At 44.5% G+C, this 11,472-nt stretch overlaps 1 protein-coding gene across 1 annotated transcript in view; it reads right to left on the minus strand.

Moving 5' to 3' along the window:
- abca12 (ATP-binding cassette, sub-family A (ABC1), member 12) overlaps nt 1-11,472 on the minus strand; it is a 50,146-nt gene that overhangs the window by 20,990 nt on the left and 17,684 nt on the right. The window contains exons 20-35 of the mRNA XM_008298147.1: nt 11,239-11,358; nt 10,979-11,069; nt 10,364-10,543; nt 9,524-9,836; nt 8,515-8,629; nt 7,950-8,279; nt 7,231-7,300; nt 7,002-7,136; nt 5,878-6,039; nt 5,515-5,698; nt 4,753-4,971; nt 3,720-3,916; nt 2,234-2,391; nt 1,044-1,277; nt 724-865; nt 33-279 (exon numbers count right to left, since the gene is read on the minus strand). Of these exons, the coding sequence (XP_008296369.1) occupies nt 33-279; nt 724-865; nt 1,044-1,277; nt 2,234-2,391; nt 3,720-3,916; nt 4,753-4,971; nt 5,515-5,698; nt 5,878-6,039; nt 7,002-7,136; nt 7,231-7,300; nt 7,950-8,279; nt 8,515-8,629; nt 9,524-9,836; nt 10,364-10,543; nt 10,979-11,069; nt 11,239-11,358 (2,897 nt within the window). The remainder of the gene's footprint in view (nt 1-32; nt 280-723; nt 866-1,043; nt 1,278-2,233; nt 2,392-3,719; nt 3,917-4,752; nt 4,972-5,514; nt 5,699-5,877; nt 6,040-7,001; nt 7,137-7,230; nt 7,301-7,949; nt 8,280-8,514; nt 8,630-9,523; nt 9,837-10,363; nt 10,544-10,978; nt 11,070-11,238; nt 11,359-11,472) is intronic.

Genomic DNA, 11,472 nt, shown 5'->3' on the forward strand with positions numbered 1-11,472 from the left:
TCCTCTGTATTTTCTCTGCCGTGGCGACTGACCTGAAGAAAGAGTAGCTTGGCCCAACGTTGTAGAGCGCGGGGCTGAGCTCCATCTCCGGATAGTGACGCAGGTCGCTCTTGATCGAACCCAGGCCCATGGCAAAGATCACAAACAGGACAGGAAGCAGGATCTGGGACATCAAGCCCTTCCAGTCTCTGCGGCTGTGGTGGAACCTCTTGACGAGTATGGCCGACACCTGCTGCCAGGCCAGGGCCATGCCCTGCACCGTGGACGGACTGGTGAGCTCTGAAGCACAGAGAAAGGAGATTGGATCCAGGAGATGATAGTTTTGGGGGCTAATTCAATCATCGCCTTACTACCTTGATGCTGCCGCCTTTTTTCTCGGCGAAGAACACTGAGCTAAAGGTTATCGGGCGGATTGTATCACAAAAGACATTTGCAATCTATCAAGATGATTGTTCCACTTGTGGAGGTTGTGGAACAAAGTCAGCTGAGCAGTGGCCAAATATTTCAGGTGATGTATGGGAATGTAAAATTGAAAATAATGAATTGAGGTTAAAAAAAAGAGGATGTTTCAGCATATTTTTCATTAACTTTTAAATGGACATGATGTGTGCAGGTGATAGAAATAAAAAGGAGAGATAAGCAAAGTAAGGAAGAGAGGGCGAGGAGGAGGAGGAGGAGGAAGGAGACGGGGGGAAGGGTGAGGAAAAAAATGAGCGAACTCACCGATCTTGTCACCGAAGCCGGAGCCGCTGTCGCTGTGGTCTGAATGGAAGCTGTCGAGGGACGCCGTGTCAGAGACCGTCTCTGAGATAGACAGGAGGCCGTCCTCAGCTCCTGTGTTTCCATGAGTCAACTGGAGGAACACCTACACAGATAAAAACAACACATTACCATCTGTGTACTTTAAAGAGCCTGTCAGTGTAATTTCAGACGCTGCTCACATGTCAGTCTGATAAAGTTTAGGATGATTGGCACATTCTTTTGTCTCCGCCGAGTCTGTGCTATAAACCTGTGTTCTGGTGTGTGGGTGAGTGTGAGTTTACCTCCTCTAGCGTGGTGTCAGAGATGCCATAGCCCCCCAGCTGTAGGGCGTCCAGGTTGGAGTCCAGCGCGGTCAGGAGGGAGCGGTATGAGGAGGCGTTGGATGAGGTGAAGGGGGGCAGTGAGTAGACCAAGTCGCCCCCTTGGGCCTCTTTTAGCCGTGCTTCAGGTACATGGGTTTGGATGAAGGCCTTCAGTTCAGCGTTGTCAATCTTCTCGGATTCTGAGTTTTGAATCTACAAATTTTTTTAAAAAAGCACAAAAAATGAAACTTTGCTTTTCTCCGACTGCACACGACCGTCCGTTACTGAATCTTACAGTAAAATAAGTAAAAGTTCCCCAAGAACTATCCACTTGTTGTGTCATGATAACTACTGATAAGGCGTTGTTCTTGCTTTGAATTAATGCGTTGTCTAAATAAGGTACCTGGCAAAGCATTTAAAGATAAGATAGGAAACTGGCAACACATTTCTTGACACAGCCCGAGGGTTTGTGCCTCGAGGTTGTTCAAGTGACTGACACACAGAGGGGGCTTTTCACAGAGCTTGAAACTGAAAAAAAACACAGAATATTGAAGGACACCTTTAGGTTTGACCACAATACATCAATGGCACGTATGAAGCTATAGTTATTCATCCATGAGGATGAAAAAGAAATGAGCCAACAGGCAGCGCCTACAGCTGGACGTTACAGCGCGCTGAAAAATTCAGCAGAGCATCCTTCGTGTGGGGGTTTAGTCCATCTGCCAGTTTTTCAATATATCAGATACAAATCCCACTATTGCAATATGTCCAATGTGGCAAAGATAAAACCGAGGATTTATTTCCGCATGAACAGTCCAGCTCCTCCATAATAACGTACTATGAAATGTACCAATTTATGCTGTCCATGTACAGTCCAAGATGTATCACTGTTAAGAACCAGCCGGAGTAAAATGCATTAGAGATGTGCCGGTACTCCCTCGCTGTTGAAACAAAGATTGTGACCTATGATCACTTCGTATTCACGTAGAGTACACTGTTAACATGTAGGACTGAAACCACGGGTGTAACATGGAGTACTGGCCTAACAATGAATATATTAAAGAAGAAATTTTCATGATAATTTCAAGCTGTGGGGAAAAACAAACACGATTCTGATGCTGTACCATAAGTCAAGTCTCCATTGCATTTGGAACTGGGGGGGGGATTACCTTCTTGGTGAGGGTGAGTTTGTAGCCCTGACCCAGCTTGTCTTTCAGGTAGAAGGGGGATCCGCAGCATTTTAATCCTCCTCTTTCCAGGAAGGCGATGCGGTCGCTCAGCACTTCAGCCTCATCCAGGTGGTGGGTGGACATGATGATGGTGCGCTCTGAGAGGACGCCATCCATTATTTATTCATGCATTACTACATACCACTCACTAACAGGGAGCTTATAGTAAAAATGTGTGAAAGCGTACGAATTTATGAAGCAAAAAAAATAAAAAATCATATGGCTCTCTAGCAGTAAAATGCAAAGGAGTGAGATTACCAGCCAAGCCAGTCTGCAAGGCTTTGTCAGAGCATCAAGGCTTTGACAGCTCCAAATAAACAAGCACAAAAAAAAAAAAGACGTTACAAAGACAACGATACACACAAGATATGTCGTGCACACAAACAAGCGGCGCTCGAGAAAGTTTATTTTGAAATAGATTCTCCTGACACCGAAAATCTCACTAAAACCTGAGACGGTGCCAATTACCGGATATTTTCCACATCCGCAATCACATGACACTTAACAGTCTCGCTGCCAAAGAGAGCCTCAAGAAAGAAAAAGAAATGGGTGTGGATTAGTTTTAGGTTAATTGTAAGGTAATTTCCAGCTGGGGAAAGCCCAATAAGGTCTGCTGCTCACTGCTGCTCCGAGAAAATAGATGCGAGGGGGCGTCTTTAGAGAAAAAACACTAGAGTGGGAGTTTGGATCATCTGTGCCACACTACGGATTGTGAATTTCTCTCCCAACGATTAGACTAACAATGTACAATGCAAAGTAATGAATTACACTTGTATTGTGTAGCTGTTGCAGTGGTTCTACATTGTAGGGTAATAGGTTTTTCACACTGCGCGTTACATAAATAAGCAAGTCAATTAAATTACTATATGACCTTTTCAAAAAAAAAAAAACATAGTGCTTTAGAAGTGCACAGAAAATATAATATCATAAAATACAAGAAGAAGTTTGACAAAGAGTCCAGCATAGAGAGATAAAACAAATTAAAAGAACAATATAAAACACTGGGGTAATAAGTTATGCCAGCAAAACACCAGGCAACACAGGAGGGCTTTTAAAGGGCTTTAAAAGCAATCAACTGATCATTAAACTGGATTTTAAAACAAACAGGGAGTCAGCCAGGAGATATTTTCTCTGCTTCTGTGTGTTTGTCGGAGTCCACGAAGTAAGAAATGAGGCCGTGGATGAGTTACCGTAATAACCGCTACAGATATTTGTACAGACGTGACGGTGGATGAATTAAAGGTAAGGAGGGTCCGCCGAGAGAGCTTATTTACACTTCTCACATTTCTGAGCTGTGCCACTGGGTAGCAGTAACAGCAGTGGTCAGCAGCAGCAGCATCAGTTTGGAGATCTTTCTTAAATCAAGATAACAGGAGTGATTTCTTTTTCATTTGTATTGTTTTTTCATTGTGTCTGTGAGACTCACGTTTCTTGTGCTGGAGAACAATGTCCCAGATGCTGCGCCTGGAGCAGGGATCGACTCCTGTGGTGGGTTCATCCAGAACCACCAAGCGAGAGCCCCCTATGAAGGCGATGGAGATTGACAGCTTGCGCTTCATGCCGCCTGACAGGGTGCCCACCCGCTTGTGTCTGTGAGCGTACATGCCTGTCTCCTCCAGAATCCTGGCAGGGGGGGGGTTCAAAGAAAAGCATTTAGCATGGAGCTCATGTTAACACACTTTTTTTTTTTTTTCAAAATGCATTAGAGCTCAGTTTCTGAGGTGTAGTTCCATCAGTTCCATCAGTTACCCAGCAGGGGTTTTCTGAATTCCTGGAACCAGAGGAGAGGCACTCTTTTCTCGCCTTTAGGTTCAGGCTTATTACTGATCCTTCTGTCATGTGGGAACCCTCCAGAAATAGTCGCATGATGCAACTCACGACCTACAGCCTAATGACGCCACAGAATGAAAAATGAATTCCCCACAAACCAAGAAGACGCAAAGGGACAGAAAGAGATAAAAAAAATGTGTTCTGCGTGACACAGGGAAAAAAATTGCTCAGTTTTTTCGAAAGATTGCTCTGAGAAAATGAACATTTTCAACCTGACTGTAGAAGTCAAGATTTGGAGCATAGATTATAAGAAAAACAAGCATAACAATTATATTTCGTTAACTACAGGTAAGCTTGCACCGAAGTTCACAAATCACAACAATTACAGCCATAAAATCGGTTTGACAGCCACCATCTGAACGTGCATATTTCCAGATTCCCAGCCACTGTTGTCAAGCACTGGCTATTACTTCTTATGAAGCCCTCATAACTCCTACACACATTTCCTTTTTTTATTGGAGGGCCCTGCCATCAACAGAGCAAAGGACACTGTTTAACGGCGTCTTAAAGAAACACATTGTAAACAAAATCATTGCAGCCAATGAAACGGTAGCGCTACATCATATAGACATCATCCGTACGCCTCAGAGCTTTTTGATGCAGCTCCGGCGGATTATGTGGTCACTCACGTGCGGACTTGTTGGCGCAGCTCTGTGTTGGACCAGTGCGGCGCCTTGATCTGGCCGTACAGCAGCAGGTGCTCCTCGGAGGTCATGTGCTCAAAGAGGACGTCGTACTGCATGCAGACGCCCAGGTCTTGGCGGACAGCGTCGATGTCTGCCTGCATGTCTCTGCCGTAGACCTCAATGGTGCCCGAAGTCGGGGCAAAAAGGCCTGTCAGGAGCGACCTACGCACAGAGCATTTGAGTAACCATATTAAAATAAACATACGCAGAGTTTTTCAATCAGAGTTGCTCCTATTTTGGACATGAAAAGGTTAAAAATGCCCTTTGTTTTTGCCTCATTTGCTATTTTCCTGTAACATTCCCCCGTAAATGATGCTTTGTTGGTCCTAGAAATAACACAGGATATAAAATCTCCTCTTTGTGTTTTTCAGCGTGGTTAAATCATCTTCTGCTGCCGCATTCATTGTATTTTGCCCTGGATGAGAGCATCAGCAAAATGAGTCACATTTAAAATGTAAATGTAAGTGCTCCAGTTGATGAAGACCCGTCAGGCTAATCTCTGGCACGGTGCATTTGCTGCGCCAGATTTGGACAAAACAATCCACTTGTCAGCAGCAGACCCTTGAAATGATTAAAGGGACGCACGCATGATACATGTAGGGCGCATTCAGCATATCGTGGTCAATATGTGTATTCATCTTAATCTAGGGTTTGCTGATATAGTAAAAAAAAAAAAGAGAAAGAAGAAATTCATGCCCCACATACATCGTGGTGGTCTTGCCGGCTCCGTTGTGACCGAGCAGCGAGGTGACATGGCCCTCATAGAAGGAAACATTAAGGTTTTCAATGGCCGCTTTGTCGCCGTAGATCTTGCTGAGGCCGTGGAGGGCGACGCCCACTGGGAGCTCTGAGAAATTCTCGCCGGCCGTGGAGGAAAGATTGCTGGTGCCTGAGAGAAACATGGCAGCAGAAGCAACGCGTAAATCAAACTAACAGCGGACAGGAATTAAATGAAGAGTGAGAGGAAATATAAATGTGGTGAAGTGTCAGGCCTTAAAAAAAATGACAGGCCATGAAAGTAAAGACATCATGTTTCTCCTTGTACAATTTATTTTATTTTTCTTGTACCTTTTCCCTTGTCGTCGGAGAAGACGGGCTGATTGTTCTGCATGATGTTGGTGAAGAGGAGCCCTGTGCTCATCCTGCTCTTTGACTTCCTGCAGGAGCACAGGTCGGCCCAGAAGGAGAGTTTGAAGGGGAAGTACCACGGGGCGGGGATGCCGTATTTTCCTGATTGATAAACAAAATGCAAAGAGAGCTTACATACATAATACATGAGAAACTATTCAGAGACATGTGCACGAAGCAAATCTAACCCAAGTTGTATTTGCTTCAATTAGGGGTTAAGTAATATACAATCCTCTTGATAGTTGAACCCTCTGGACTCCAAAACCTGCCAGCGGGTTTAACATCATTAAAAAAATCATCAAAATTACACCATTTATCAAAGTGAGGATCGTCAGATTTTCCTTGAACTAGTCATCTGCAACATGCCCCTCTGTCTTAAAACCCAAACCTAAGCTTCATCAAAATCACTTTACTGTAGATGTTTCATATAAAACTCTGTGAATGAACAAAAGATGCTACACCCCGTGGTGCAACTGTGAAGCCACAAAGCGACTCAGCTGCCACCGACGACAAAGTGACAAAGGAGGCTGTGTTTACTCAGAGGAGAGAGGAGACAAGAATGGAAACCAATTAAAAACAGTAAAATATCTATAGTATGAAGAGTCGTCCTTTTTATTTTTAGCGATGCAAAAAAAATCCCTTTTTTAAAACTGCAGAAAATTTGACTTCTCTACCCATCTAGTCATGATTGTAGGACTTTATATTGCCGTGAAAAATGACCCCACATTGAGGAAAAATGCAACAGGAGCAAATAAACACCCAGAAACTGCTACGGGTTCTGTTACCGAGGGCGGCCGGGTGTTAAGCTAATGTCACTGAATTCACCACAAATGCAAAACAACAGAGAGTTTTCTCCTCATTAGATGTCAACCAGAGTAAAAAGTCATTTGGTGTGTTTCTCCCACAATTTTACAAACACAATGCTACTCCGGATTTTGTTCTGCTCTCATAACGCCGCCATTGTGTTCAAGATCAGCTGACCAACAAAATACAGGTTCTATATTTAACCATCGATATCCGGACGAATGAGGGAAGACCGACGTTTTCGTAGTACTACAGTTTACCTGGAAAGACCATGCGGATGTAAGCCCCGACGATGAAGTAGAGGATGGAGTCGATGAGCATCAGCCAGCACAGCCAGCCGAACGAGGCCGTGTCTCCGGCAATGGGCGAGGTGTACGAGTTGCTCCACTGAATTCCTAAACGGGTTAACACAATGAAAGTTTCATGTAGCCTCCCACTGATTCAGTTAGCTCACATATCAGCGGCAGTCAGACGTCTGTATGCTTGTACCTTCTCCTTGGGCCTCGTAGCGAGAGGCATATTGACTGGCGTAACTGAAGCAGGTCGGGGAGAACAAACTCTGCGGGAAAATCAGAGAGAAATTAGACAGGATAAAAAAAAACAAGAAACAAAGCAAGAAAAAGAAGCCTCAGAAATATATATTTATGCTGTTTTTCACAATTCTCTTCATCCCCTTTGTATTTGCTCTTGACAACTCTGTGCAGTATGAAGAGATAAACTGCATGAAAGCCTTTTTTCCGACGTGATGTGAAGAGTTTGGTTCAAGGCGAGAGAGGCGTTAGATGTGTGCAATAATTGTACACTGCCTGACCTCAATTTTATGATCATCAGACAGCAAGGACCAAAATAAAAAAACACAGTTATATTTTCAGAGGTGCATTGTGTAAATGTGCACAGCTTGTTCGGCAAATAAAAAGATTTAAAAGGTACGAGTTTGTCTTCACTACACCCCTGCTTGTAAACCTCACATCGGTGAATTATTCAGACGTTCTCATTAAGGAACTAATACATTCTGAATCATTGTGTTAGTAAAATTGTTTTCTAGGATGGATAGAGTAAAGAAAAGTAAAAGCAAATGACATTTTATCTCCTTCTATATTCCTTATCTCTCCGGGGTAATCTTCCAGAGCAAATTACATTATTTGGTATTTAAATTATTACACGCGAGTTTAATACACGCGACTAAAGGAGGTTCAGAGGGTCCTTACCAGAAGGCTCTTCTGGGAAAAGGTGAGATTAGTCTCCATGGACATGACTATGATGAAGGGGAAGAAGCAGAGGATGTACAGGAGGCTGCCGCTCAGGCCGGCGATGTAGGTTTGGTCAAAGAAGGAGCTGACCAGGTAGCTGAAGGCCAGGATGCTCAAACCGTAGTCGCAGAGGTAGAGGAAGATGAGGAAACCGTCGCTGTTGCTCAGGATGTTGCCGTACTTCAGCACCAGCGTGAGGATGACGATGGTCAGCACCAGGTAGGCGGCACATTCCAGGAACCAGGCGAAGAAGTGGCTGAGCGGGTTGACCCCCATCATTTTCATGTACTGCAAAACACACACAGCTCAGTTTAAAGCAGAATGATTGAGGGATGGTAGTGTGTAATAACAAAACCAGGAAGTGTGTGACGGGGAACATTTAATTAAAGATTTGTGGCTGTTTTCAAAACTCAGACAGAAAGCTTCAGCGTATCACACTGTCAGCAGCTCATCAGATATAATTTGTGTTTATCGCTGACTGTGGGTGTCTAATTACATTTTAGAAAGTTAAAAAAAACAATACCTCATGCAGTCTCAGCTCTCGCTCGTGCACCAGTTTCTTCACAAATTGGGCCACGAACAGCACCCAGGCGATCATCAGCATGAGCGGGAAGACAAAAGAGATGGCCTCCAGGTACCTGGGGAATACAGAGACGCCAGCTGTCAATCAAACTCCAAGAGCACCTAATCACTGTCAAAAAATAAATAAATTAAAAAAAAGCAAATCAAAAGGCCTATCATTCAGTCCCCGGCTTAGACGGGGAAAGAGTAATATTGGGGAGGGTTTGGGGGATGTTCTGATCCTTTACATGAATAAATGCCCCTCTATTTATTTATTTTTATTTTGTTCAACCGGTCATATGTGGAGCCTGATATATAGGATTTTAGTGCTTATATATTACGTATCCATATTTCACTGCTATCATGTCAGGATTTGTGTTGTTGAGCAATAAATCAGACGGGAGGGAGAGGCGAGGATCATCGTATCTTATGGCTGGTCACACGGCAGCCAGCCAGAGACAGTGGCCCGCTGGTGCTTCTTAGATGAGATATCAGCGCTGTCTTAAGTCGCACTTGAGGGCAAGCACAAACACAGGCATTAAGTTCAAGCATGATTTATTGGAAACAATGTGGTGTATCGATGCGCAGGGTAATGCCAAAGCCACGCTGGACTGGAAATATACTACGGTGTTCTTCATAGATGCTTATTAAAGGCCTGAAGGGTGTTTGAGTGTGGATGTGTGTATATAAAATGAATGCACAATAATAGTGAATATTCATGCACATGGTGCAGAGCCAGCTATAATGTGACAGGTTCCCGTGAATGACTACTTACTGTCGCTCCCAACTGGCAAATGAATAATGAGAGCGTGTGTGCACTATTCCACATCAATGCTTGTATCCCCTCTGAGACGCCGTGTATCCTTTCAAATGTCTGTGCATGCATTAATACGGGAGCACGTTTGCACTGTACGTGGGTGCGTTCGTTTACACTACATGCGAGCGAGGGTTCAGCGATTCAGGAAACTCACTCATCTCGAAGAAAGCATGGATAGGGGAAGGGTTGTATCTGCACGGCTGTGTCTGTGACTCTCCGCCCAGTCTGGCTCTCAATGATAGCCCGATCAATGTTCTCCTGCAGGTAGACGAATCCACGGTTGTAGCGCATCTTGGTGCTGCCCTGCATGTGCGTGTCCTTCACAAAGTAGGGGTCCCGGACTCTGTCGGTACGCATGACATTGTCCATGTGCATGCGGATGGTGTACTTGACTCTGGGAGGCAGGGAGGACGTGGATCTGGCCTTCCTGGATGAATCCTCATCTTTGGGAAGCTTGAAGATGACACCTTAAAGACAGATTGTACCATCTGTCACCGCACAAGCTTAAAGAACAAAATTCAGTTACCCGAGTGACGCTTCATTGCCCCAGATAAACTGTCGCAGAGTCGTATCTCCTGTAAGCTTCCTCATCATTACCGACGGGCTTTAGAGAAAGCACAGGCAGCAGCACAGACGCAGGTCCAGAAAAAGCTGTGAATTACTGCACAGTCAAGAGGAAATTAACAACCTGGGTGGCTGTAAAACTGAGCTGTAGCCCTCTGTTGTGCAGAACCTAATGGGTAATCTACTGGGATTCTTCTTATTACAAAGGGGAAGTTTAATCAATATCATAAATCTTTTTTTTACTGTATTACAGTGTGGGTGAATTAAGACGACATGCACATAATTCAGCTGTCAAGGAATGCAAAACGAACCAAAATCAGCATCCACTCAAGCAAATTGGACACCGCTGCCAGGCCTACATGCATGTTACGCTGTCCGGTGGATCTGTACGACTCCTTTAACAGACGTCTGGACGAACTCAACTACTCACTTGCGTAGAGGTTGCGGTTTTTGGCGAGCTCCTGAGCTTCTGAGTTGAGCTGGTCTTCAGAGTCGAAGCCACGGTAGCGGTCGAACTTGACGCAGGAGGAGAGGCTCACCATCAAGGTGGACAAGGTGGTGATCTGCTTCAGGATGTGTTTGTTCTGCTCCAGCATCAGCGTCATGTTAGCTGTAAAAGGTAGGCATTCAGAAGTTCACTGATTGGGTTAAAGCGACCCTAAGTGCAATTCCTGCTTTGATTGCTACTAATCCAAATGAAAATAACATTAGCTGTGCCTTCTCTGTGTCATCCTCCGTTCTGTTTCATCTTAACAAAGACGGAAATACGGTCTGACAATACAAGTAATCAAATTAAATACACGTATGTCAAAGACAGGCCTTGTGGAAAAGAATGACTGACATGTATAATCACATCAAGGAGAGGCGCCTTAAGAAATCCTCGCAAAAAAAAAAACAGGTCTAAAGCTTCCTGTACTGTAAACCTAAGGAGGAGTCCTATTTTCTGATAGCGTGGATATTTTACAGGTAATAAGTGAGCAAGGAACATAAAGGTAAGCCCGGTATCTGCAGCTTACAAAAGTAAGACCTTCAAATGCTCACTCACAGAAGTTGCTGAGCGTCTCCTTCATTCTGCCGACATTGATGTCTGTCTGCATCTCAATGAAATTCTTCACAAAGGAATTGCCGAGGGAATTCTGGCAGAGGGGGAGAGAGAGTGTGGAGGAGACGATGAACAACATCAAGATTCAGCTGCTGAATCTCATTGCGGACCACTGCAAAGTTTATCTGGAGATTTTTCACACGACGGCGAAGCCAGCCCGGAATCGTCACATGCAAAGACGACAGGTTTGGGAGTTTTCATACCTGCAGCATTGGCAGAGTGTGGCTGAGGATTTTGGCAGAATCCATGATGTAGCTGGAGGATTTGATCCATTCCTCGGAATATTTCCTCAGATTTGCAAACTCCTGCAAGGTGGCGTTGGCCTGGGCAATGATAGGGACAAGGACAAGGACGAGAACGTGTGAAACGGCCGGGTATCAGCAAGAATTCATAACCTGGTGTGTGTGTGTGTGTGTGTGTGTGTGTGTGTGTGTGTG

Source organism: Stegastes partitus, unplaced genomic scaffold, assembly GCF_000690725.1.
Source record: "Stegastes partitus isolate 25-593 unplaced genomic scaffold, Stegastes_partitus-1.0.2 Scaffold1287, whole genome shotgun sequence".
NCBI lineage: Eukaryota > Metazoa > Chordata > Actinopteri > Pomacentridae > Stegastes > Stegastes partitus.